Raw genomic sequence first — 25,879 nt, 5'->3', positions numbered from 1 at the left:
AGTGTTGCAAAAACTGTTAGATCTTGAATTATGGGAAAGTCTGTTCAATCTTTCATCATGAAAAAATCAGGTAGTTTCCAGCCAAGCTAGTGGAGCACCTGTGTCCAAACCTGGGCTTCTCCCGTCACCTGATAGCATATGATCTGTTTGGACATGACTATAATGCATTAAGATCATTGCAGCTTTAACAGTGACCAGTATGGAATGATCCATTGCTCTTTTTTCAGTGGTGTTCCCAAAGTTTCCCAATTGGCTACCAAGGCCAGATCATGATTCCGCAAGGCCCGTGGCACACATCTTTGGAGGCCCCCCTCAACTTGATTTTGGGTTTAGATTTTTGCATTAACAGCAATTTAAGTACAACAAACAAAATCAGTTGATCTAATGACTTTAATTATAATAGTAGTCCACTAGATGGCAGGACAATTACACATCTATTGTTAGTCAAGAGCAACCAAATGTGCCTGAAGGCTCCTTGAGTGGAACAAGTCATATCTTCCTGTTTTGGCAGGCAAAACTCAACCCTTCTCCATGTTTGTCCAATCAAACTCCAAACATCCAGCACTCTTTGGTGAAATTCTCACCTCAAGTGGCTAAACACAATACTTATGTTTGTATTAAGTTTGTGACATCTGGTAGCAACTGACTGCTATTTTTAAAGGTATTGTGTCAACATCGGATTTGCTGAAAGACTGGGGTTTTACCACATACAGTATGTTATGCACAAGCAATAAACACATCTTATCACTAAACCAAATAGCTCTCTCACTCCATCACATTCATTTAAGGGAAAAAAATTGCTTCATACAAATAAGCTTTATTTACAGTAATGGTTGTAAAATCACTACTGGTGTATCAGAACATTGGAATTCAATCACTATATACATTTAATGCTTGTAAATAATGTCATTTTCTTTTTCTGCTCCAGTCACACCGACCTGTCAGGTTAGCGGCACAAAATGGCACGATAAATAACACAAAAAATAATTTTAACATGTACAAATGATGGTTTTAATTCATAAAAATATATATAGACACTGCAAATCAACATACTGAAACTATTGATAATTTCCTTGCTAACTTGTTTGAGATCTAACAATCACCATATAATGGTTCCCACCATGAGATATTGCCCGATCACTCAATCCCCCCCAAAGAAAAGGAGTCCAAAAGAGGAGCACAAGCTGAGAAAGTGAAAAACACCATGCGTTTGTTCTGGTGGCCACATTTGTGCTTTCTCTGGCTTTGTTAGTATTGTGTTTGGCCCAGGTTTGGTTTCTTGTCACACCAAGCCACTATTTATTTGGCTCTTCAACATAGGGTTTGTTGGAAATTGAGAGATTCTAGGGTCAATGTTCTTGACCTTTACTGTCATCAAATTATTAGCACTTGCCATGCTAATATCCTCTCAATGCTGACTGCAAAACAACATGAAGTACCTAATTTATATGGTATAAATACATAGATCAACAAATGCATAGCATTTTTCATAAAATAGCACTCTAGTTCAGTGGTTCTCAAATAGCTTTGCTTCAGGACCCAGATATTACATGGACATCAAGTGGCGCCACAAACCGTACTGAAATTGTTAATCATACAAAAGTAAACAAACACAATTTATTAGGCTATTATTAACATTAACTGCATAGGCCCGACAATATAGGCTGAATGCAACTGCATTAACAACAGCAGATGTGCGATTTAAGGGGCTTTCACCTGATTCTCACGTCATCGTTGTAGAATAAAAGGAGCTCTAACAACCGTAAGAGCATGGATTGTGGGTGGTCCGTGGACATGCCATCTGAGGCTGAAACTGGCGTTGCCCCTGATGCCACGTTGTGCTTCTGTATAGCGTTGTAACCAGTGTTGGATAAGTTACTCAAAAAAAGTAATTCACTACAAAAATACTACTGTAAAATTGTAATCAGATTACAGATAACCAATCTAAAAAGTAACTGCATTACTAACTACTTTTATAAAAAAAAATACCTTACAGAACATATTAAAAATAATGTCTATATTTCCTCTTTGTTCAGTGTCTCATTAGGGGACAGATGCCTTTCAGCTGTCACAGAAACGCAAACATATGTACATATTTATACAATGTTATAAATGTACTCTACATATTGTATGTACTATTATTTTAGAAAAGTCATTTAAATTAACTCAATAGTAAAAGTCAGTAATTGTAATCTGAACACAACGTTTTGTACTAAAAAGTAATTTTATTGCAGTAATTAATTACTTTGTAATAAGATTGCACCCAACACTGGTTGTAACACTGCATTTAAAGTAAGAAAAAAAATCATCTTTAAAACCTTTGCTGCTGTCTTTTATTGCCGCTGATTAATTTACATTAAAACACTGTAGACTTTGATTGGAAGCACAAACTTTGATGTCAACGACAAAGATACAGGAAGCATGGCCGGGTCTAAGTGTGTGTGTGTGTGTGTGGGGGGGGGGGATCGGGGTTTTCCTTGTGTCCCGTCCAGTCGGACAGCGAAATGAGGCCCCCCCTCCCCCTCCCCCCTCCCCCCCGCATTAGGCCCTGTCGGGAAGCATTTTATAAGCATGTTTATTTCATAACCCAGACCACAAAAGACCTGCGACCTCTCACCAGTTTAGAACCACTGCTCTAGTTGCTGTCAATACACCAATCATTAATCAATAATAATCATAAAAATAGAAACAAGACAAAAAAATCAATTCCAGTCCAGTTGAAAATATTCTGGTAGTTCCTTGCATCTTTATTTCTGACAGGACCAGTCATTGGTTACTTCCTGTACAGGCAGGTGTCTCTCAGAGTGGACGGCTCTGTTCTTACCCTGCGGTGCTGTGCCAATGTTAGATTTGGGCTCACTTTGGAAGCTGTCCTCATTAGATTCCTCCTGAACTGGACAACTAAAGGGCTCTTCTGTTCCCCCTCCACTGCCCAGTGATGTCTGACTGACGTATACCACGATGACCTCACCACTGAAGTTCATTACCTGCCCACTGGAGATAAAAGTAGTGTTGTTGTTTCCTGTCACCTGACCTGCCAAAAATAGGCAAAACATCAGTGCTGTTGTTTAGTGGAAGACAGCAAAAATAGTAAGAGCAATATTTCCATGAAAATTATGTACACTCCTTTCCTGGAGCCAAACCAGCCTGGCTAGTCACATTTGTTGAGAAGTTTTCAAGGCAAAACACTGTGAAGGCTAGACATACAGTGCATCCGGAAAGTATTCACAGCGCTTCACTTTTTCCACATTTTGTTATGTTACAGCCTTATTCCAAAATGGATTAAATTCATTATTTTCCTCAAAATTCTACAAACAATACCCCATAATGACAACGTGAAAGAAGTTTGTTTGAAATTTTTGCAAATTTATTAAAAATAAAAAACTAAAAAATCACATGTACATAAGTATTCACAGCCTTTGCCATGACACTCAGAATTGAGCTCAGGTGCATCCTGTTTCCACTGGTCATCCTTGAGATGTTTCTACAACTTGATTGGAGTCCACCTGTGGTAAATTCAGTTGATTAGACATGATTTGGAAAGGCACACACCTGTCTATATAAGGTCCCACAGTTAACAGTGCATGTCAGAGCACAAACCAAGCCATGGAGTCCAAGGAATTGTCTGTAGACCTCTGAGACAGGATTGTATTGAGGCACAGATCTGGGGAAGGGTACAGAAAACTTTCTGCAGCACTGAAGGTCCCAATGAGCACAGTGGCCTCCATCATCCGTAAATGGAAGAAGTTTGGAACCACCAGGACTCTTCCTAAAGCTGGCTGCCTGGCCAAACTGAGCGATCAGGGGAGAAGGGCCTTAGTCAGGGAGGTGACCAAGAACCCGATGGTCACTCTGACAGAGCTCCAGCATTTCTCTGTGGAGAGAGGAGAACGTTCCAGAAGAACAACCATCTCTGCAGCACTCCACCAATCAGGCCTGTATGGTAGAGTGGTCAGACAGAAGCCACTCCTCAGTAAAAGGCACATGACAGCCCACCTGGAGTTTGCCAAAAGGCACCTGAAGGACTCTCAGACCATGACAAACAAAGATTGAACTCTTTGGCCTGAATGGCAAGCATCATGTCTGGAGGAAACCAGGCACCGCTCATCACCTGGCCAATACCATCCCTACAGTGAAGCATGGTGGTGGCAGCATCATGCTGTGGGGATGTTTTTCAGCGGCAGGAACTGGGAGACTAGTCAGGATCGAGGGAAAGATGAATGCAGCAATGTACAGAGACATCCTTGATGAAAACCTGCTCCAGAGCGCTCTGGACCTCAGACTGAGGCGAAGGTTCATCTTCCAACAGGACAACGACCCTAAGCACACAGCCAAGATATCAAAGGAGTGGCTCCGGGACAACTCTGTGTATGTCCTTGAGTGGCCCAGCCAGAGCCCAGACTTGAACCCGATTGAACATCTCTAGAGAGATCTGAAAATGGCTGTGCACCGACGCTCCCCATCCAACCTGATGGAGCTTGAGAGGTCCTGCAAAGAAGAATGGGAGAAACTGCCCAAAAATAGGTGTACCTAGCTTGTAGCATCATACTCAAAAAGACTTGAGTCTGTAATTGGTGCCAAAGGTGCTTCAACAAAGTATTGAGCAAAGGCTGTGAATACTTATGTACGTGTTTTTTTTTATTTATTTTTTTATAAATTTGCAAAGATTTCAAACAAACTTCTTTCACGTTGTCATTATGGGGTATTGTTTGTAGAATTAAGGGAAATAATGAATTTAATCCATTTTGGAATAAGGCTGTAACATGACAAAATGTGGAAAAAGTGAAGCGCTGTGAATACTTTCCGGATGCACTGTATTTGCATATTATCTGTATTATTCAGCCATACTAGTAAAATAAGAGAAAACTGCTTTGTATTCTTACTGAAACAGTGACAATACTATGCCATTTACTGACCTAGGTCCTTTAGTTATCTAAAAACAGTCGTTCCAAAAAGTATTTGGACACTGCTTAGAAAATATCAAACCAAGTGGCATTTTTTTGTAGATTTATAAACTCATTTCCCCTAAAGTTCAAACAGGTGTCCTAGCAGAGTAACTACAGGTGTAGTTTAGCACTCTAACTACAGACAATTTCCACTAACGTTTGTCAACAAGAAGTTGTCTATATACTTTTTGTCTTAATTCATTAACTTAAACCTATTTTATGAAATGTTTTGCTTGACAAGTGTGTCTGTGTTATATTTCTTTAAAATAAATACTACCTGGTTTGATATACACTACTGGTCAAAAGTTTTGAAACACTTATTCTTTATTATAATTTTTTTTCCACATTTTAGAATAATAGTAAAGTCATCAAAACTATGGAATAACATAAATGGAATTATGGGAATTATGTTGTGACTAAACAAAATCCAAAATAAATCAAAACTGTGTTATATTTTAGCATCTTCAAAGTAGTCACCCTTTGCCTAGAATTTGCAGACATGTACGCTTGACATTTTCTCAACTAACTTCTTGAGGTATCACCCTGGGATGCTTTTTAAACAGTATTGAAGGAGTTCCCATCTATGTTGGGCACTTATTGGCTGCTTTTCTTTATTATTTGGTCCAAGTCATCAATTTCAAAAAGTTTTTTTTTTATTATTAAATTTTAGTTTTATAATGAAATAACTTAATATGGCACAATCATATTTTTGTCAACAAAACTAATTTCAAACATTTAAGCATACACCTTCAGATCAAAAGATTTTTAAGATCATGAGAAACATTTCAGTTAAGTGTTTCAAAACTTTTGACCAGTAGTGTATGTATTGTTATCAGACATTTTTAAGTGTGCATTAATTGTCCAATTATATTTTGGGGCCACTGTATGTAGTCTACATTACAAATCAGAGACCAATAATGCCACGTCAGCCCTGACTTGGCAAAGAACCTGTTATTTTTGTCTATCCATTTTAAAAGACAAAGCGCTTAACTGTTTCCTTCCATTAAGAATTTCAACATAGCCAGATTGAATAGTTCCTATTTTTTTTCTCAGAATATACATGCTCTAGACACACAGTGACTCACATTTCACACATCTTTTAGTCATTAACCACTGGGTCATAATAGACCTTACTCCCACTCTTTGCAATGGCTACCTGCCATATTTTCATAAACACTGCTTACTGGAATGCACATTACCTGAATGTGCTTGTTCTTATTACTAATTAAAGAAACAATGGTCAGATTTTATTTAATAGTGTTCATGTTCCTGTGTACGCACATATATACCTGTAGTTACTAAGATTAATGAGCTACATGAACTTACTTTGTACTGCTTGTTCTTACATGTTGTTTTTGGTTTTTGCAATAGTAATTAAAGCTGAAGTGTGTATTTTTTACAATGTTAAAATACCTCCTCTTATCCCAGCTTTTCCCCAAAAAGAGTGTCTCTGTTGCACTATCAAAATATTTCTCTGTTTGAGCATCCCAACTATCCTGACACAGCAACATTGGCTCAACCAATGGTGTGAGTTTGGGGACTGGACTATCTTTCCGACCAATAGAAGACAGGGAGAGTGTTTGGGAAGCCTGTTTGTTCACAATCATCATATTTGCAATTCCTTTTGGTGACGCCAGTAGCGCAGAAATTACACAATTCAGTTTTAATAATATCCAAATGTAATATGAGTATATTGAGTATATATATATATATATATATATATATATATATATATATATATATATATAATTACAAAAAATCATTAGTAAAGAAACAAACGCATATCATAAAATTTGTCTTCTTGTACTGTAGAAAGGTTATAGTAAAAGGGTGCTATCTAGTTTGTTAACTTGGCCATCTGTTACATGATCAAACCATTGAGATTGGATTATTGCCACAGTGCATTTTTGTGAGCATTACTGAAAGACCTTTCATCTTTTCCAATCTTTCATAATATTTTTCCAACTGGAAAACAGTCATATCACAATGCTAGTAAATCTGGGATAAACACATGTGCTCTGGCATCTTGTGCATTACACTATGAAGCAATACTTTGTAATACCTCAAATGCATTCACGTTGTTTTTGAATGTGTTTTCTTACCGGTTGTGGGAGCAGCCTCTGAGCACTGGTTCTGATAGTCTGTGTCTGCATCCGGGTTGGACAGTTTGAGGTCCTCACTGTCGATCAGCGAAAGGCCCTGCTTATTATCACTGACTGACGGCAAGAGGGGAACGGTGGTGGATTCTATGCTGCAGCAACAAGGTTCATTCTGTCTATATGGTATCTCTGACATGGCTTCCTTACCAGCAGGGCTGCTGTAGTCCAGATAGAGTTCTTGGGAACGTTGTAGATCCACATAATCACAGTCAGCACTTCCAGCACAAGCAGGCAGGCCCTCTGAGGAGCAGTTCTCACATAGCAGAGGCTCTTTCAGGTTGATGACCTGTACATTTTCTCCTTTGGTGTCAAAAGCATCTCCCGTCCTGCAGGAGTGGCATGTAGCCAGACCGGTGGCCACCAGTTGACTGCAGTCTTCGTTTTCTCCGACCTCAATGGGTTCCTTCATGGAAAACGCACAGCTGCAGGAGCTGCCTGACAGTGGGGACGCAGGACCATCTCGAGAGTCCTCAATGGAGCTGCCTGATGATGAGTCAGCTTGTTCCTGGTCTGTGCAAGTTGAGGTTTCATCAGTGATGGTTAATGCAGTGCTGGGACACATGATAAGGGACTCTGGAGGGCTTTTCTCCTGGCAAATCAGAGGAAAGGTCTGTGGACCGTTGCTACAGTGGTATGAAGGTATCACAGTTTCCTAAGAGAAAGAAAGATAATTATTTAGCTCTCTTTGAATTGAGGCAGATGAGGTCTGCTACTATATTACATACAGAGAGGTGCAAAAGTCTTAGAACACTAGTGAAAATGCTATTTAATACAAACATTCATAACAAAAAGCATAGCAATATGACATTTGTACATGAACAATGTACATGAATTTCAAAACTTGTTAGGAGTTGGTATGCCGCACTTTTGCTTTAAAGGGATAGTTCACCCAAAAATTATCTCATCATTTACTCACTCTCATGCCATCTCAGATGTGTATGGCTTTCAATCTTCTGCTGAAGAAAAATGAAGATTTTTAGAAGAATATCTCAGCTATGTAGGTCTATATAAATCAAGTGAATGGGTACCAAAATTGTCAAGCTCCAAAATGCACATAAAGGCAGCATAAAAGTAAGCCTTTTTACAATAAATTCTTCTCCATGCCCAGTAGGTGGTGATATGCACAAAGAATGCGAATCGCCAAAACTTAAAGAAGAAGAATGTGAAAGTGGAGAATTATAGTAAAAAAGGACTTAAACATTGGTCTGTTTCTTACCCACACCTATCATATCACTTATGAAGATATGGATTTAACCACTGGAGTCATATGGATTACTTTTTTATGCATACAGAGCTGAGATATTCTTCTTCTTTTTTTTTTTTTTATTGAAAATGTTTTATTGATTCCAACACAGACAAAACTAAATTTAACAACAGAATTATGCATTCGGAATCAACTTATAACCCTTAATAACCCTTTATAATCCCCCCCCCCCCCCCATCTCCTCAAAAGCTGCCACTTTACCCAACTCGGTGCACCACTCACGAAATGAGGGTGCATCAGTTGACTTCCATCCTCTAAGGATTAGCTGTCTGCCAATCATCACACTGGTTAGGACCCAGCTTTTTATGTATTTATCTCCTATATTCAGGACCCCTCCATCACCCAAAATGCACAGTCTGGGGCAAAATGAAAACAGAGTGTCCAGTATGTCTCACACACAAAGCGCTGGACCCTCAACCAAAATTCCTGAATCTTAACACAACCCCAAAAAACATGGGTTGTGTCCCCTTCTTCTGACTGGCATCGCCAGCAGGTGGGTGAGTCTTTAAGACCAAGCCTATACAACTGCTTCTATACAAATTTTGTAAGGCAAATTTTGTGAGGCAAAATTACATAACAGAAAATACTTTGTAAAACAAACCCAGCCAATAGGCAGAATAAACACAAAGAACATGTAGATTCATTCACAGAACTGTTTCGAAGGTGTGTTCCTCCACAAAACAAATTCCAATCGATATAAAGCCATTCAGTTTCCTCGGACAGACAAACAAGTGTTCAGTGAGCCGGCTGTTTATGAGTGCAGCAGATGACGTAATCATTCCAATTTTCCGCAAAAATACTCCACAAAACTCCAGCTGCTAGGCAGAACCAGCACAAAAAGAAACAAAACAGGTGTCCCGGTTCCTCGAAAGCCGTATAAAAAATACACCATGACTTACACAGTCCATCAACTTTATAAAAGTCATCCTTTGTGTGGGCATGTAGATATTTTGCAGCCATCCCCAGTATCCACTCTCAATCTGGCCGGGAACCCCAGTGTAAAAGCGATCCTCCATCAATGCAAAACTTTCTTGAAGGAGAAGTGTCATTCCACAAAACAAACTCCAGCTGCTAGGCAGAACCAACACAAACAAAAACAGAAACGGCGCCCAGCTTCCTCAGACAGTCGAGTGTATGTTCAGTGAGTTAATCCACTCACATGAGAAACACCAAATGGCTTACTCACGCCAATGTATTTATGAAGGACAGTGTTTGCTTGGGACACGTAAATACTTTGCGGCCATGCTTTGTATCTATTCTCAGTTTGGCCGGAAACATCAGTGCAAAAGCGATATTCCGTTGATGCAAGAGAATCGATCGCGTTTCTCTCGTCAAATTTGCAAAGTCCGGGAACAAGAAAATATTGGGATTCTTCCAAGAAAGCTTTCCTTTGCTCCTCGCCTCGCGCAACACGAGATCTTTATCGGTTGATCTCAAAAATTTGGCCAGAATTGATCAGGGCCTGTTTCCCTCAACAGATCTGCGAGCTGGGACTCTGTGAGCTCGCTCGATTTCCAGCTTATGGCCTGCTATGTCGAGCAGACTCGGAAAGAGCTCGTCTACGAATTTCACCATTTCTGCATGCTCAGGAATTCCAACAATCCATACATTATTTCTTCGGCTCCTATTTTCGAGATCTTCCAGTTTTTCCAAAAGTTTTTCCAGTTTTTAAGTGTTTTCCACATCTATTTTGGTCGCGAGCGGATTAGCGGATAATATCCTTTCCGATGACTCCAGATAATCGATCCGTTTCTCAACATCTGCCACTCTTGTAACCAACTTTCCATCACTTTCAATCAATCGACATATTACAGCGAGACCCTCCAAGTCAGCAACAACCTTCGTCAGCATCACAGACATTTTGGACAGTTGACGCTGGATTTCTTCTCCCGCCGTGCCATCCAAATCGAGGCCCATCAGAGGTTTCAGCTTGAGCACGTAAGTGTCTTTTAATGTCTCCAGAGCCCGAGTATTTTTACTTCTTTGCCATGTTTACCTCAAAGAACAAATATGTAACTGGGTGTATCGAATCTCACTGGATTATAACATGAAAATAATTAAAAAACTAGCAAAGTGCACAGAGGTCTTCGCTTGCTCGTCTGCTCCTCGCATGGCGTCACGTGACCTCCTGAGGTATTCTTCTAAAAACCTTTGTTTGTGTTCAGCAGAAGAAAAAAAGTCATACACATCTGAGATGGCATGAGGGTGAGTAAATGATGAGAGAATTTTCATTTCTGGGTAAACTATCCTTTTAATGACAGCATTTACTCAAGCTGGCATTCACTTCACAAGTTTGTGAAAAACTGATGATGATCCATGTTATCCCTAACCCATGATTTGAGAATGTTCCAAAGAGCATCTTGTGTGCTTCGGTGGAAGCAAGGATTTCTTTTGTACATGTTCAATGTCACAAATTTGCTTTCATTTGATAAGTGACCTAGAAATAGTGTAGAATCTTAAAAGATTTTTTCTTCATTTAAAATCATAACTTTTCTTTGCTTTAAATTTGTCTGTTTCTATTCAGGGTTAAATCAAATAATTCACAGATTTTCAATATGGACTTTTGCAATTTGACATTCTTACTCACCTGTTGATTCCTGCTTCCTTTCAGGTTTTGGACACAAGTGCGTAAATTTACTGCGGTGTCAGAGAATAAGCTTTAATCAACAACATAGACAAGAATCTGCTATTATGTGTAACAAACAAACAAAAAACACTGGAAAAAAAATGTACCTGAGAGGAAGTTCAGCTTATCCTTACAGCAGAACAGGAAGAGAATGACCAGCGATACCATGATAATGACCAAAAGAATGGCCACCACCACCCAGGGTGTCATAGGACCTGGGACAGTATGAAAATGAGGAGGTTTAAATACTGTATGGTCAAAAGTATGAGAACACATATATGTGTGTTTGTTGAGCATTTACTTTTAAAACTAATTGCATTAATAGGGTGTCCTCTCTAACAGCTTGCACTCTTCTGGGTGGTTCAGTTGGTTAAAAGTAAATAAAGAAATTGCAAAGAAAATTGAAGTTAGTTCTTAGAAAAGGTCTAGCATCATTAGGTTACAGATGCCACTTTGATATTTGGAATCTAATGCAATGAATTGCATACATTTTTGAGTGTGATTAACTTTACTGTAAATATCCAAAAATGTCTTTTTAGGGCCACTGTTCCATATTATACAGACATTTAAGGTTTCATTGACTTCTAAGTTAGTGAAATGTTCTCACAAAACTATCAGAGACTGGTTTGTTCTTTAAAAATTTCCTTACAAACCATACAGTTCCAAAGGCCGAACGTAAACATTTTACATAACTTACCAGGAGAATGGAGTCCACACACCATATCTGTCTTACTGCTTCCTGGCTGTTTCACTGTCTTGCCGATTGCTTTGCAGCTGGAAAACAGTAAGACATATTTTATCAATACGGGACGGCTTAAGAGCATGGTCACTTCTGGTTTGATGAATCCCAATTTTCTCCACTAGAGTAACCACAAATACAGAGAGCACAAGGAAAATTGGATCTTTCAAAGGGAAGTGGTGGAGAAATGAATCATAATACCACAGTGCGGTAAGACTGCGGGGGCTTTTAAAAATAATTGAGCGCGCCTGTGACCTTCCCCAGACAAACAGCGCCCGTGAGAATGAGAGCTTTGACTTTGTAAATGAGTCCTGTTAAAGTGCAAATCTGCATGTGTGACTCAAAGAATAAGCATTTTTGTGGCCTACACTCCCAGCTGTTACTAAACCTATGGTGTTGTTATTGAATTGTATTTAATTAGGTCTACATAGATAAGTATACTTACTCTGTCCATTTCTTGCAGGCTTCTATTGATTGGGATTCGGAGAAAAATCCATTCTGACATGGAACACAGGAAGCTCTGCCTGTCTCTTAAATGAAGAGAGATAAAGGATTTTAATACTGACCGACAGACAGACAGATAGATGGATAGATGGATGGATGGATGGATGGATGGATGTAAACAACAGTGTGTCCAGATCCATTTCTGTCAACTGTATTTTAATGTTGCATAGGAACTATTCAAATAGAAGAAGAAAAACTAATGCTTCTTAAAGTTTAATGAGCCTTGCAAAAAACCTCTGGACAAACTTATGAAGGAAAGCTTTACAAACCACCAAAAACTACCAAAACCTAAAAACAATTATCCCAGATTTCTCAGTTTGAATACTTTTTTTTTTTTTACAATGAAAAAAACAAATGTTGGCCTAAAAAAAAATTGATTCATGTGGTAATATCTACATGAACTGTTTTGATTCAAGTAAAATACAGTGCATCCGGAAAGTATTCACAGCGCTTCACTTTTTCCACATTTTGTTATGTTACAGCCTTATTCCAAAATGGATTAAATTCATTATTTTCCTCAAAATTCTACAAACAATACCCCATAATGACAACGTGAAAGAAGTTTGTTTGAAATCTTTGCAAATTTATTAAAAATAAAAACCGAACAAAAATCACATGTACATAATTATTCACAGCCTTTGCCATGACACTCAAAATTGAGGTCAGGTGCATCCTCTTTCCACTGATCATCCTTGAGATGTTTCTACAACTTGATTGGAGACCACCTGTGGTAAATTCAGTCGATTGGACATGATTTGGAAAGGCACACACCTGTCTATATAAGGTCCCACAGTTAACAGTGCATGTCAGAGCACAAACCAAGCCATGAAGTCCAAGGAATTGTCTGTAGACCTCAGAGACAGGATTGTATTGAGGCACAGATCTGGGGAAGGGTACAGAAAAATTTCTGCAGCATTGAAGGTCCCAATGAGCACAGTGGCCTCCATCATCCGTAAATGGAAGAAGGTTGGAACCACCAGGACTCTTCCTAGAGCTGGCCGCCTGGCCAAACTGAGCGATCGGGGGAGAAGGGCCTTAGTCAGGGAGGTGACCAAGAACCTGATGGTCACTCTGACAGAGCTCCAGCATTTCTCTGTGGAGAGAGGAGAACCTTCCAGAAGAACAACCATCTCTGCAGCACTCCACCAATCAGGCCTGTATGGTAGAGTGGCCAGACGGAAGCCACTCCTCGGTAAAAGGCACATGACAGCCCGCCTGGAGTTTGCCAAAAGGCACCTGAAGGACTCTCAGACCATGAGAAACAAAGATTGAACTCTTTGGCCTGAATGGCAAGCGTCATGTCTGGAGGAAACCAGGCACCGCTCATCACCTGGCCAATACCATCCCTACAGTGAAGCATGGTGGTGGCAGCATCATGCTGTTGGGATGTTTTTCAGCGGCAGGAACTGGGAGACTAGTCAGGATCGAGGGAAAGATGAATGCAGCAATGTACAGAGACATCCTTGATGAAAACCTGCTCCAGAGCGCACTGGACCTCAGACTGGGGCGAAGGTTCATCTTCCAACAGGACAATGACCCTAAGCACACAGCCAAGATAACAAAGGAGTGGCTCCGGGACAACTCTGTGAATGTGCTAAAGTGGCCCAGCCAGAGCCCAGACTTGAACCCGATTGAACATCTCTGGAGAGATCTGAAAATGGCTGTGCACCGACGCTCCCCATCCAACCTGATGGAGCTTGAGAGGTCCTGCAAAGAAGAATGGGAGAAACTGCCCAAAAATAGGTGTACCTAGCTTGTAGCATCATACTCAAAAAGACTTGAGGCAGTAATTGGTGCCAAAGGTGCTTCAACATAGTATTGAGCAAAGGCTGTGAATACTTATGTACATATGATTTATTTTTCGTTTTTATTTTTAATAAATTTGCAAAGATTTCAAACAAACTTCTTTCATGTTGTCATTATGGGGTATTGTTTGTAGAATTTTGAGGAAAATAATGAATTTAATCCATTTTGGAATAAGGCTGTAACATAACAAAATGTGGAAAAAGTGAAGCGCTGTGAATACTTTCCGGATGCGCTGTATATTATTTAACATCACTGAATCAACCTGAATACATCAGCAAAACTAATTCCACCTTAAGACTTAGGCAAAGACTAAGACATTAAGGCATGACTTTCTATAAACCATAACATGACAGTATTATTTTCTGTAAAGCTGCTTTGAAACTATGTGTATTGTGAACACTATAAAGTGGGACCCAGTGTGCTGAATTTTGGACAACCGGCAAGAGACGAATGTCTAAGCCCTGAAAATCGCCTGCGACGTGCCTTTATGTCACTTCCCTTTTGATCTTCGACTAGCGAGATATTAAATTTGCACAGACGTAATTGAAGGAATGCTGTTTTGGCCTTAGGGTTAGGGTAAGAAGAAAAGTACTGTGCAAAAAAACATTTGTCTTAAGATGGTTATTTATGTCTTCAGCTTTATTTGTTAATGGGAAATACACATTTTAGACTCACAAACATTCCTTTTGCAAATAGAATAGAATAGAATAGAATAGAAAAACAGGGAGCCTTGCAACAGATGGCATGACCCGCACAAAGTCCCCCACTGAACATCTAGTCAGTCTGGGATTATATTAAGAGACAGAAGCAATTGAGACAGCCTAAATAGATAAAAGAACTGTGGTGAATTCTCCAAGAAGCTTGGAACATCCTATCTGCCAACAACCAAGACAAACTGTGTCCAGGTGTACCTAGGAGAATTGGTGCTGTTTTGAAGGCAAATGTGGTCACACCAAATATTGTTTGAGCTTTTTTTATGTTTACTGGACTTTGTATGACGTTAATTGATAAATGAAAACTATTTATAAATATATTTATTTTTGAAGAAATTCTCACTATGCAGCATTTTTCACAAGTGCCTAAAACTTTTGCACAGTACTGCATCTTAATGTAATTACTACTCAAGTGTTTCCGAAAATCGGACAAGCTGTACCTTTCTTGTCTCATACATTTTAAAAAGTAGGTAAACACAGTTTTGCTTTCAGGATTGTTGCAAATACAGGATTGTTGACTGTAGTTCCAGCTTTGGCCACTGGGGGCAGTTCGGACATTTGGAAAGCATAGACCAATTTTAGCAGACAAAACACTTGACCTCCTGTATCAGTCTGGAATTAAATGGAATTGTCTGTGTAGAGACACAACAGGGTCTTACCGCCCATCACAACCCCTTCTCCAGCAGGGCATTTTTTGATCGCCTCACAGTACTCGCAGTTGATCAGAGAACAGTGGAAACCTTGTTTGCACCGACAGGGTTCAGCTGCTATGGCGTTGTGTGGACGGGTGCGGTTAAATCCTTTACCTGCAGTGGAAGATAAGTGGCGGGTGTACAAAAACGATGCAAAAAACATAAATCAACACTAAAGATAAAGAAACTTTTTTCTTTCCATACACACACATTATATGATGATCGATGACTGACCTTCATCACAGAACTTCTGAGCAATACATTTCATCTCTCTGTTCCAGTCTGGCTGATACTCATCACGGCCACAATCAAGACACATTGTGTGCAAGCTGCCAGTGCAATGTGCAAAAACATATTTTCCTGTGTTCAAAACAAATTCATGAAATTAATCATGCAATTAAAGACTTGCACGAGAACTGATCTAATTTACTAATATGTTTCCCTTCCTGTAAAAACGTTTATAATGGGCTTTCTGTTCTGATAATTGGAAAACAGATTTGCCAGATTTGAAATACTGAATGCACATTAGAGAAGATTAAGATAAATCTTCTGTAGAAGTGTGTTATGGTATTTTTAGGGAATATTTTATGTGGTAGTGGAAGACCTCTTCCTCTTATCCTTCTGCTTTTCAATTTGGAAATCTGTGCAGTAGCAGTTTTAACTCTTTTAGGCATTAGCTACACTCACACAACTATCTTTGCTGTCAAATAGATGGATAGTGTCTAAAGCTTGTTCCAGTAGTCATTTGACATTAAGCCGGTACTATAATGTCTTATCCAGTGTAGAATTAACTAGTTTACTGTATATGTTTTACTGCTCACCTGGTTCACATTTACTGCAGCAGTTCCCGTTGTATTCATACTCGTATTGGAGGCAGCTTATGGCCAATCCTGACTAAAATAAACAGTTAAACAAATTTGATTTAGCAAACAAAAATGTAGTTAATTGTGTAGCCTCCCAAGTCACTCATGGGAAGATTTAGTTACATATGTTTACCATGGGAGAGAGGCAGAGGTCTGAATCAAAATATCAGATGTCAAAAGATCACATAGGTCAGCTCTTGATACAAAATATCAAACCATCTGCAAACAAATAGTGTTAGGCCTTTTTCTCAGAACTAACATTTTCTAATTACATTAAACTAATAACCAGTCTCAAGGTGATTTTTAGTGGATGTATGTGGATGCAAGTAAAATATGACACTTGTCATAATGACAATCATAAAGACAATAATTTGAATGGCTAAGGAATCACGGAAAGAAAGGGGTGGGGGGGGGGGGGAGTGTGTGTGGTTGTGATTGTGTGTGTATATTGGTGTGAACATGACAGGGGTATTGCCCAACTCATAGCACTCTGTAGGATGAAAAAAAAAACTAAAGGCAGCAACAAAAAAAAACACCCACACCCCTCCAGATCCCACAAAGGCATTCCACGGTTTAAAATGCAATCCTTTAATTCAGTGCAACTCTGAGAAAATTCAGCCGTCACTCATATATTAGACAATAAAAAAGGAAAATAGTGCCAAGCTCAGCATACTGCTCTCTCAGTGAAGGTGAGCGGGATCATGGAAAGGACTTGGCTGAAGTAGTAGCTGTTGCTTAGTAGACCGTTAAAATTGTTTGAAATTAATACTAAAATTCAACCTTTTTGCAGAGAGCAGTAAAAAATAGAATGCTTTCAAATCACCATCACTGGCCAATGCCTACGCTACACAAAAAATATTTTGAAATTAGAGAAAAGGCAGAGAACTAATGATTACTAAGGACAAGAGAATATGATTTATGAAATATCTCTCTAAAACAAGGCTCCTATATGACAAAATAAGCAAACATTTCCTATATGACCCTATTCTGTCTAATTCCAATTCCTGGAATCGATCATGCATAGATCAGGCAGATTTATCCATCAGCTCAGTAGAAAAAATCCATTTGTGTCATGGAAATTTATGAGGAAAAAAATTTTCCTCATAAAATTTGTTGACGATGACATAACCTTTGGCTAAACAAATGCCCTTTCCAGCTCAGGAAAAAAAATATATTCATGAGGAAAAAAACAACTTTATTCAAATTATGAAACCCATTGTGTCCTGTTCCTTGGCATATTGTCCTTAATGACAACTCAATGTTCAACCAATAATATATTATTCTTTATTTACAGTATATCAGCCAAAAATGATGAAATTAATATCTTCTTTCAATGATTATATACAGTACCATTTGAAACATGTACAGGGAATTTAGTAATTGAAAATAATATTTTCCCACTTTTCTCTTGATTATTTTAAGGACATTGTAGTGAAGGACATGATGTTGAGGGTTTTTCTTCCCCTACTGACAGACCTAAAAGCCTTTTGATGGATGTATGAGGGAAAAAAACACAGGAAACCCAATGGAATGGGTTCATTTGTAATCCCTCTCCATATGAATGTAAGGGTATACTCAAGGGACACAACATATTTTCTTTGACTAAATATATAAGATCATGGTCAGTGACGCCCTGAAAAATTATATGTTAGAAAATATGCACCGGACATGGTGAGTTCTTTTCTCACAGAACCTTGCCATGTTTAGCTGCATTTAGCACAAGACATTTAGATGCAATTCACTTCAATTATAGCAATTTTATAAGTTCAATCAAGTTCATTGCTTTGCATCTACTGTATACTATGTTTGTGAACACAAAGGTAGAAATATACAGCAAAATGGGTAGAAATGGAACTGTCCCTGAAATTAATTTCTAATTGATTTAATGAATTCAACTTAAGCTTTTTAAGACCTTTTCCGATCTGTTACATAAAATGTGGTTTTCATCTGTGGTAAACAAGCACTAAAAACTTGTCAAGTCTATTCCAGTCCAAAATGCACTAAAAATATTTACTCAGTATGGAAGTTGAAAGATGGACAGTGTTTGCAGTGTTTTCTAGATTTACTGGCATTTTCTTTCATGAATCTACAAACTGGCAAACACAAGTTCAGACCTGCCTGTGATGCAATAGAAAACAAGCTAAAACTTTTGACCTGATAGGACATCAGATACAGTAACTGAGAAAGACAACTAGAAGACTAAATTACTGGCTGACAGAATTAATTAATTAATTAACTCAACAAACCAGAATGTATGAGATATACAGTAGACTATAAGCTATTGAATTAACACTGTTGAAAAATTCCAATATTAGATGATTTGAACTGTTGACATGGAACAAAACCCAATGATTACACTTTGTATCCTATACAAATCTATCAAAAAGGTTATATGTAAATGGTCAATGAAAGGCTACAGATGTTGGACTTTTTGAGGAACCACACATCCCTGCCTGTTTTACACAATTCATGACAATGTAATGATAATTTACATTTCATGAAGATCACATTTACATTTGGGGGAAACTTTCAATGATTCTCCAGAAAGTATAGCCCATGCACAGTGCACTTATGGTTAAAGGAATATTTTGGGTTCAATACAAGTTAAGCTCAATCGACAGCATTTGTGGCACGATGTTGATTACCACTAAAAATTATTTTGACTCGTCCCTCATGGTTATAGAGAGGTACTTACATTTGAAGTGAATGGGGCCAATTTTTGGAGGGCTTAAAGGCAGAAATGTGAAGCTTATAATTTTATAAAAGCACTTACATGAATTATTCTGTTAAAACTTGTGTATTATTTAAACTGTCATTTTAGGGTTTACGCCATTATGTCATCATGGCAACGAAGTTGTAAAATTAGATAACTTTACACAGAAATGGTTAGTAAACGATTTTATCATAGTAAAATCATGTTAACATTCATATTGTTTATGTCTTATGGCTAAACTTTTGAAACAGTGAGTATTTTAACACTGGCGGATTGGCCCCAACATGTTTTTCTGTTTTTTAAGAAAAAGAGGGACAAGTCAAAATACATTTTTGTGGTAATCAACATTGTACTGGACCAGGAATGTTCCTTTAAGACCATTCAAAACAGCATTAACAAAGCACAATCGCAGAGGCATCCACTCTGAGTTCCCCTTATGCTGTGCAAAAATGCAAACAACACACAAATCTGACTGCTTGAAAACTACTCGTGTCAAGGGATAAAAGAGAGAGTATCTGTGTCTAAAAAAAGCTAATAAGCTGCCTACCTAGACAGCATCTTTGGGCATCATATTCAGCTCAATCAGAAAGAGCCGACTGGTAGGCAGCCCCATTAAGGGGCCGTTCATTCCGAATGTTTTTCTATGTGAACATGCGCTAAACGGACGTCTTTGACCGTTGCGTTTCGCAATTTTTATTGTAGCACCACGTTTTTAGACATAGTGTCAAGTTAAAAAGTAGCCTACTTCGGCGCCGTTCACACCGAACGTGTTTCTGCGTCTGTCTCCGCTGTTTTTAAATCGATTTTTCAGCATTGCGTGAAGGAGACGCTGTGTGAGGGTAGAAAATTGCAAAGAAACAAAAAATATTTTTTTAAGCGCAAGGACGCGTTCCGTGTGAACGGCCCCTGCTGCCAGCAGTGTACACAAGCCGTTCCCGCAAACCAAACGCTGAAAGGAACAGAGGGGTAACAGAGTTTGTCATTGTGGTGGAAAGGAGGGGTACATGTTTCCAGTCAACACAGTGCAAACTAATATCTCCCAAAAGTAACCTACACTTCCCCGTCAAAAGTCTAATTGAGCGAAACATTATTATTAACAAACCATAACACAGCAGCAGTACCCATGTAAAACCCGTTTTATAATAATCAAATTCCTATTTAAAGACAAGAGTGTGATTATGAGAGCAATAACAGCTGCAACTGGAAATATTTATTTTCAAAAACAATATAGTAAGCAAACCTACCTGCAAGCACAGAGCAAGGATGAAGTGTGTGATCCATCCTTGAAATATCCAACTAGTAGAAAAAATCACTCTCATTATTCTAAACTTCAAAACACACCCCGATAAAACCGGATCCAGTTATTTCAGTTTTACTTTGCAGTTTCAGTATTGTTGTATGGTCCACTAAGGAAAAGCAGCAGAACCCTGTTCGCTTTCAATGTCACTGGAATGGGAAGATGAACGGATGTCAGCGCTCCAGACTGCTTCATTGACAGAGAGCATGTCTCATGATGTTCACTCACCTACGCCTCGACTGCTCTCTCTGTGTTTCCACAGAACTAGTCATGTGGAAGCTGCTAAGTTTCCTACACACTCCTCCCATTTCTTGTAATAAAAGTATTCCACATATGAACGATATTCATTCTATCAACCAGATAATCATCCCAAACGTTTAATGTTGCAACAATTGCACCAAAAGGCCAATTAACACTGGCCCAACACAGTGTGTTTACCATGTGTGTGTTTGTTGGGGCAGTTTGACAATGATAGTTATGCTTCTCAACATTCTAAATCCAACCATCTTTAGAATGTTGGTGTTTGTTAGAGTTTGCTGGGGCAGTGTGACTTGGCCTAAAAAAAAAAAAAAAAACAAGAAAGAAAAATCTGTTTAAGATTTACGCATCTCAATTTCATAAAAAATGACGTTTTATAATTTAAAAAAAAAATAATAATTACACAATTTAATAGAATTAAATTGAAATGCATTAATCTTAAAAATAGTCTAAAATATATTTTTTCTTTTTGTGTAACTACACTTATTTATATAGGAAAAATATAGCCTGTAGTATAGACTACACAGGCTGTAGAGTAGGCTATATTATCTATACAAAAAGAGGCTATGCGTAATATTTTACTGTGGGTACGTGTTTGTGGAACTGTAACGCATGGCCTAATGTGGTTTATTTCTTGTTATAAAATCTTGCCTCCAGTGAGGCAGGCAGCACAAAGCAGATGTAATCTCTGATTAGTCTCTCAAAGCATTTGCTGATGATGGGGGTCAGAGCAACAGGACGCCAGTCGTTTAAGCAAGTGATTTTGGATTGCTTTGGTACAGGCACAATGGTGGATGTTTTAAAGCATATGGGGACCACGGACAAGGAGAGGGAAAGGTTGAAAATGTCCGTAAAAACACCAGCCAGTTGGTTCGCGCACGCTCTGATGACGCGGCCCGGAATGCCGTCCGGACCCACGGCTTTACGGATATTCACCCGTCGGAAGGATCGGGTTACATCCGCTACAGAAATGGAGAGTGAACTAACTTCTGTAGCTTCGGCTGCAAGAGCTCTCTCCATGAGGGCGGTGTTATTTCCCTCGAAACGAGTATAAAAATTATTTTGCTCATCCGGGAGACAGGCAGCGGTGTTCATGGCAGAGTTTTTATTCCCTTTGAAGTCCTTGATGATATTAATTCCCTGCCACATGCTTCTAGAGTCGGTGGTGTTGAACTGTCCTTCAATCTTGTCCCTGTACTGGCGTTTGGCTGCTCTAATTGGCTTGTTTATGCTCTTCCGCATTCCCGAAAAATTAAAAGCGGAGGTCCGCGCATTAAGTGCGGCATGAACATCGCTATTAATCCATGGCTTCTGGTTAGGGTAGATCCGTATAGTTTTGGTTGGCACTATGTCATCTATGCACTTCCTGATGAAACATGTTACACTGTTACGAAATAGCCAACTCGTAAATTATGTACGACTTTTCATGAGATCCGGTTGGTATTCCAAAAGATTCGCCATGACGCAAGGAATCACAGGGAAAAATAATTTTGTTCCTAGGCCTTATGGCCCAAAATGTTAATTTGTTTTATTCACTGTAGCACCCTCCGTTTCAAGTCTCTAGGCCTTACGGTTTGGTCTGCACAATCAGTTTTAGGGCAGAATAATAATAATAATCCTTACAAATACAATAGGGTTTCAGGCCTTCGTGCTTGAACCCCAAACAACTGTACAACCCCTTGAAGAGACTGTATGTCTCTCACAGCCTCGTTGTCATTCCCCTTAAAAATGGTGCTGCTGTGAATGTAGTACATAGCCAACTGTTAATAGAGTAGCTGCACGTAAATTGGCAATTTAAATGATTTGAACACAGCTCCTCCGAATTTAAAGTCTGATATGCAGCTTTTAAAAGTAGGCTAGTTGTTTTGGGTAAATCTTTAATAGTGTCTCGTTCAGACCAAATGCAGGACAGGACGCCACTTTTCAAGCTGACGTAACTTGCCACGGCGGCAGCGCCCGAAAGCTGGTAAATGCTGCATTCGGAGGCTGTATATGGAGGTAGGATGAAAATAAGGTGCCTTTCAAACTGTTCTAAGACCAGTTTCCATTCAGATGTGTCTAAAAAACGCGGTACTCCTGCGCAAGACGCTGAGAAACGTCGCGAAATGCGGCGCAATGAAAACGTCCATCAGGCAAATGTTTAAATAGAAAAACAGTTGAGAGGAGCGCTGACCTAAATCTCACACCTGCAAATAGCTAGCCAAAATCATATCTTTTTACAGCCCTGTAGGACTTGAGAGATGTTCGATAAGAGTGGTCCTGGTCCAGATATGTGGAACATTCCCAAAGGAATAATATTAAAATCATTCATTTTTCCTCACGGTTTTATATGGATTCAATAGTGGCCACATAATGTGCTAAATTGTGAGTTGTTTGCCCGAAATCCTTATCTCCCTTAAGCGTCACTTCATAATCATTCACTTGGCATTTGCCTCGATGGGTAACTGCGGCAGATAGCGCTAAACTCTTTGAATACGTGCTTTCGGGACACAGGTGGGGGCTTTGAAACAATGCCAAAAGTTTCACTCACTCACTTTCCTCTCGCTTTTAAGCCTAAGGCTGCCGTGTCTGCTCCTTTAAGCCATTACTGCCTGCTTTGAATAACGGTCGTAAGTAAAGTTTAAGGGCATGTTTTGGCATCTATGACTTCAACTCCATGCAGTTACCGCAGAACTCTGCATGCAAATCAAGCGCGCATGTTGCCCTCAATTCCTGGAGGGCTTCCAAAAAAGCTGCGTTGTCAGGCAGATTAGAGATGTCATAATGGACAAATTGTTCCAGGAAAAATAACAATCAACCTGATGTTAGCAGGTTATGATAGAAATAAATACCAAAAAATATTAGTGCACAGAATCAGTGCATATCTGACTGCAGATATGCACTCTCAGCTGTCTGTGACGTCATATGCACTCTCTACATTTGCCTTCTAGAAGAGATTTACTACTTACTGCAACCATAGGTGTAGAAAATAAGAAAACAAATGTATGATTTTTGGTAGCACTTTACAATAAGGTTCTGTTTATTAACATTAATCAATGCATTAGGTATTATGAACTAACAATTTATTTCTACAGCATTTATTAATCTTGGTTAGTCTTAATTTATGAAAATAATTTAGTTCATTATTAGTTCATGTTAATTCATAATGAATCCATTAATCTTAAAATTTAGGCTACAACTTTTAATAAAAAAATAAAAATAAAAAAAATTAGTTTATGTTGAAATTAACATTAACCAAGATTAATTTGCTAAAACGTATTATTATTTCCTAGCTTATGGTAATTGAATTCAAACTTATTGTGAAGAGAGAGAGGAACCAGGCTGGCCCTGGCACTCCCTATAACACATTGCTTCATAACTTGCCATCAAAGTGGTTGCATATTGGCGGGAACACTAAACTTTTCAGTTCCTGTTTGATGTCTTATTTACACTCAGTCAACAATGCAACTGAAATAAAAACATGGAGATGCAGAATGTTCCCGTGGTTTTAGGTAGCCTCTCTCGATCTCTCTCTCTGGGTTTGGAAATGTTCCTGACTTCTGACTCACAGTCCTCTTCAACTCTTGCCCTTCACTTGTGAGTAACTAATCTCTGCTAATGAAATTTCCACACATACTACTCTAGATCAACTCCAAATCATGCACACAATCTCAGGAGTACAGACACCTAATCAAACCTGGGTGCTCCCATGACAAAATATATGCAAACAGTTCCGTTACAGCACTTTTGTTACTTTTCATACATTGTGTAAAAACATACAATGTTACATTGGCAAAAAGTGTAAACAGCAAAGTTAAAGATTAAAATTAATATGCAAATTTTGTTCTGCTCGAGACAAATGACTCATACACAAAGGCTTCTCTAGTATCATGCCAGCAGTATTTCCTCACACCAACTGCTGACCATGCGATCAAAGCACTATTTATCATCTTCTGAACTTTGAAACCTTTTCCTCAAATTTAGGGGGAAAACAAGAGCATGTCTTTGAAGTTGTCAATACAAGTTTTTGAAGGCCATACATTTACTGTAGTAACACCTGCTGATAGATTACCATACGAGCTAGATAGTACAAGGAACTGGGACAAACAATGTGCTACTGTCATTTGCTCTATCTAAAGAACTTAAGTGCAGATTTATTATGTTGGCTTGACAAAGCCAACATACTGTTATTCTACAAAGTTGGTTTAGGGTTTTTAAAAATCTCTAAACTGAGACCAGAATTTCCAACACTTTCTCCTCTGAACACAGTACAGACCTTCTGTTCTGACTAAAGGCACTTTTCCACGATCGGGCTTAACGGTTTTTGTTGCGAAACCGTGCTGATCCCGCTTACAGTTTCTTTTTCCACTGTGGTGCTTGAATGCACGCATATGTCATTTGGCGATGGTGTGAGAGGTAAAAATTAGAGCAAGTGAGCTATGGAGGATGACCACATATTCCAGTTTTTAGGACTGCTTTTGCCCCCTCTAAAGCACAGGAAAGACATGTTGCAAAAAGGAAAGCAAAGAGAAAAAGGCGAGAGGTTTACCATCATTTGCTGAGGGGTTGTGAATTTCACCAGACATGAACACTCAGAAAAGTAAAAGTTCCAAGAGCTAAAAAGACAAAATTTCACGAGTATTTTAATTATATAATATGAGTTTTAATTTTGCACTTTCCGCAAAACAGATATACAGTAAATCTGATCTACTATTCTTGGGCTATATGAAAATATAAGAGAGTTCACTTCCGGGATGATGCTAATGCCAAGCAGTGAAATTTTACTGCACATGAGACTTTTGACAATTGCTGTACAAAAGGCAACAGCTGTATCCTGAAGCATTTTCTTTGTTGTCTTTGGGCTCCCAAACTTCCATATTCTGATGTAGGCGATGTCTGCACTAATCGTTTTCAGTTTCCTAATGTCATTGTTTTCCAAAGCATGCGGTAATGGAGCACATTTTCTTTAAACGCTCTGTTTTCGGTGGACAAAAACACGATTTAGTGTGGACGAGAGGCATAAATGTAGCGAAATAACTGCATATTCAAATGAAAAATTTAGTGTGAATGTGGCCGTAACTCCATTTTGAAGAAGTAAAGTTCACATAGTGTATGTGGCCTTCACAACAAGATGCAGAGTCCTCCTTGTTGAAGTGACCTCCTGGGGTTTGAGTGATTGTGTTGCTTTCTGTCTCGAATATGTCTTGGAAGGTATTTACACTTGGTCTTTTTTTAATGATCGGATAACTATCCGGTAAGTAAAAATGCATGCTTGTAACAAGTGCAAAACAAAGCAAAACAATTATTTAGGAGTCAGATG

General features: G+C 38.8%; 1 protein-coding gene across 2 annotated transcripts; it reads right to left on the bottom strand.

Moving 5' to 3' along the window:
• Positions 1-333: 333 nt before the first annotated feature.
• LOC127431523 (tumor necrosis factor receptor superfamily member 11A-like) lies at positions 334-20,554 on the bottom strand. Of its 2 annotated transcripts, none has more exons than XM_051681969.1 (10): positions 20,270-20,554; positions 16,271-16,343; positions 15,684-15,809; positions 15,417-15,563; positions 12,180-12,264; positions 11,693-11,769; positions 11,103-11,210; positions 10,957-11,006; positions 7,049-7,757; positions 334-3,034 (listed from the first exon to the last, which is right to left on the bottom strand). In XM_051681969.1, the coding sequence occupies exons 1-10, from the start codon at positions 20,342-20,344 to the stop codon at positions 2,748-2,750; spliced, it is 1,737 nt and encodes a 578-aa protein (XP_051537929.1). In that variant the 5' UTR covers positions 20,345-20,554; the 3' UTR covers positions 334-2,747. The 2 variants fall into 2 exon arrangements, with proteins under 2 accessions (XP_051537929.1, XP_051537930.1); XM_051681970.1 differs by having other exon boundaries at positions 16,271-16,339.
• Positions 20,555-25,879: the final 5,325 nt, after the last annotated feature.

This window comes from Myxocyprinus asiaticus, chromosome 41 (assembly GCF_019703515.2).
Source record: "Myxocyprinus asiaticus isolate MX2 ecotype Aquarium Trade chromosome 41, UBuf_Myxa_2, whole genome shotgun sequence".
NCBI lineage: Eukaryota > Metazoa > Chordata > Actinopteri > Cypriniformes > Catostomidae > Myxocyprinus > Myxocyprinus asiaticus.
The sequence above is the reverse complement of the archived record's forward strand: the minus strand, read 5'-3'. Positions and strand labels throughout refer to the sequence as shown.

Coding starts and splice junctions, on each gene's coding strand:
- LOC127431523 (XM_051681969.1), bottom strand. CDS start 20,344: ATGAGAGTGATTTTTTCTACTAGTTGGATATTTCAAGGATGGATCACA. Junction 16,344..20,269: donor TCCTTGCTCTGTGCTTGCAG/GTAGGTTTGCTT, acceptor TGTTTATTTTAG/TCAGGATTGGCCATAAGCTG. Junction 11,211..11,692: donor GTGTGGACTCCATTCTCCTG/GTAAGTTATGTA, acceptor ATACTGTCCCAG/GTCCTATGACACCCTGGGTG.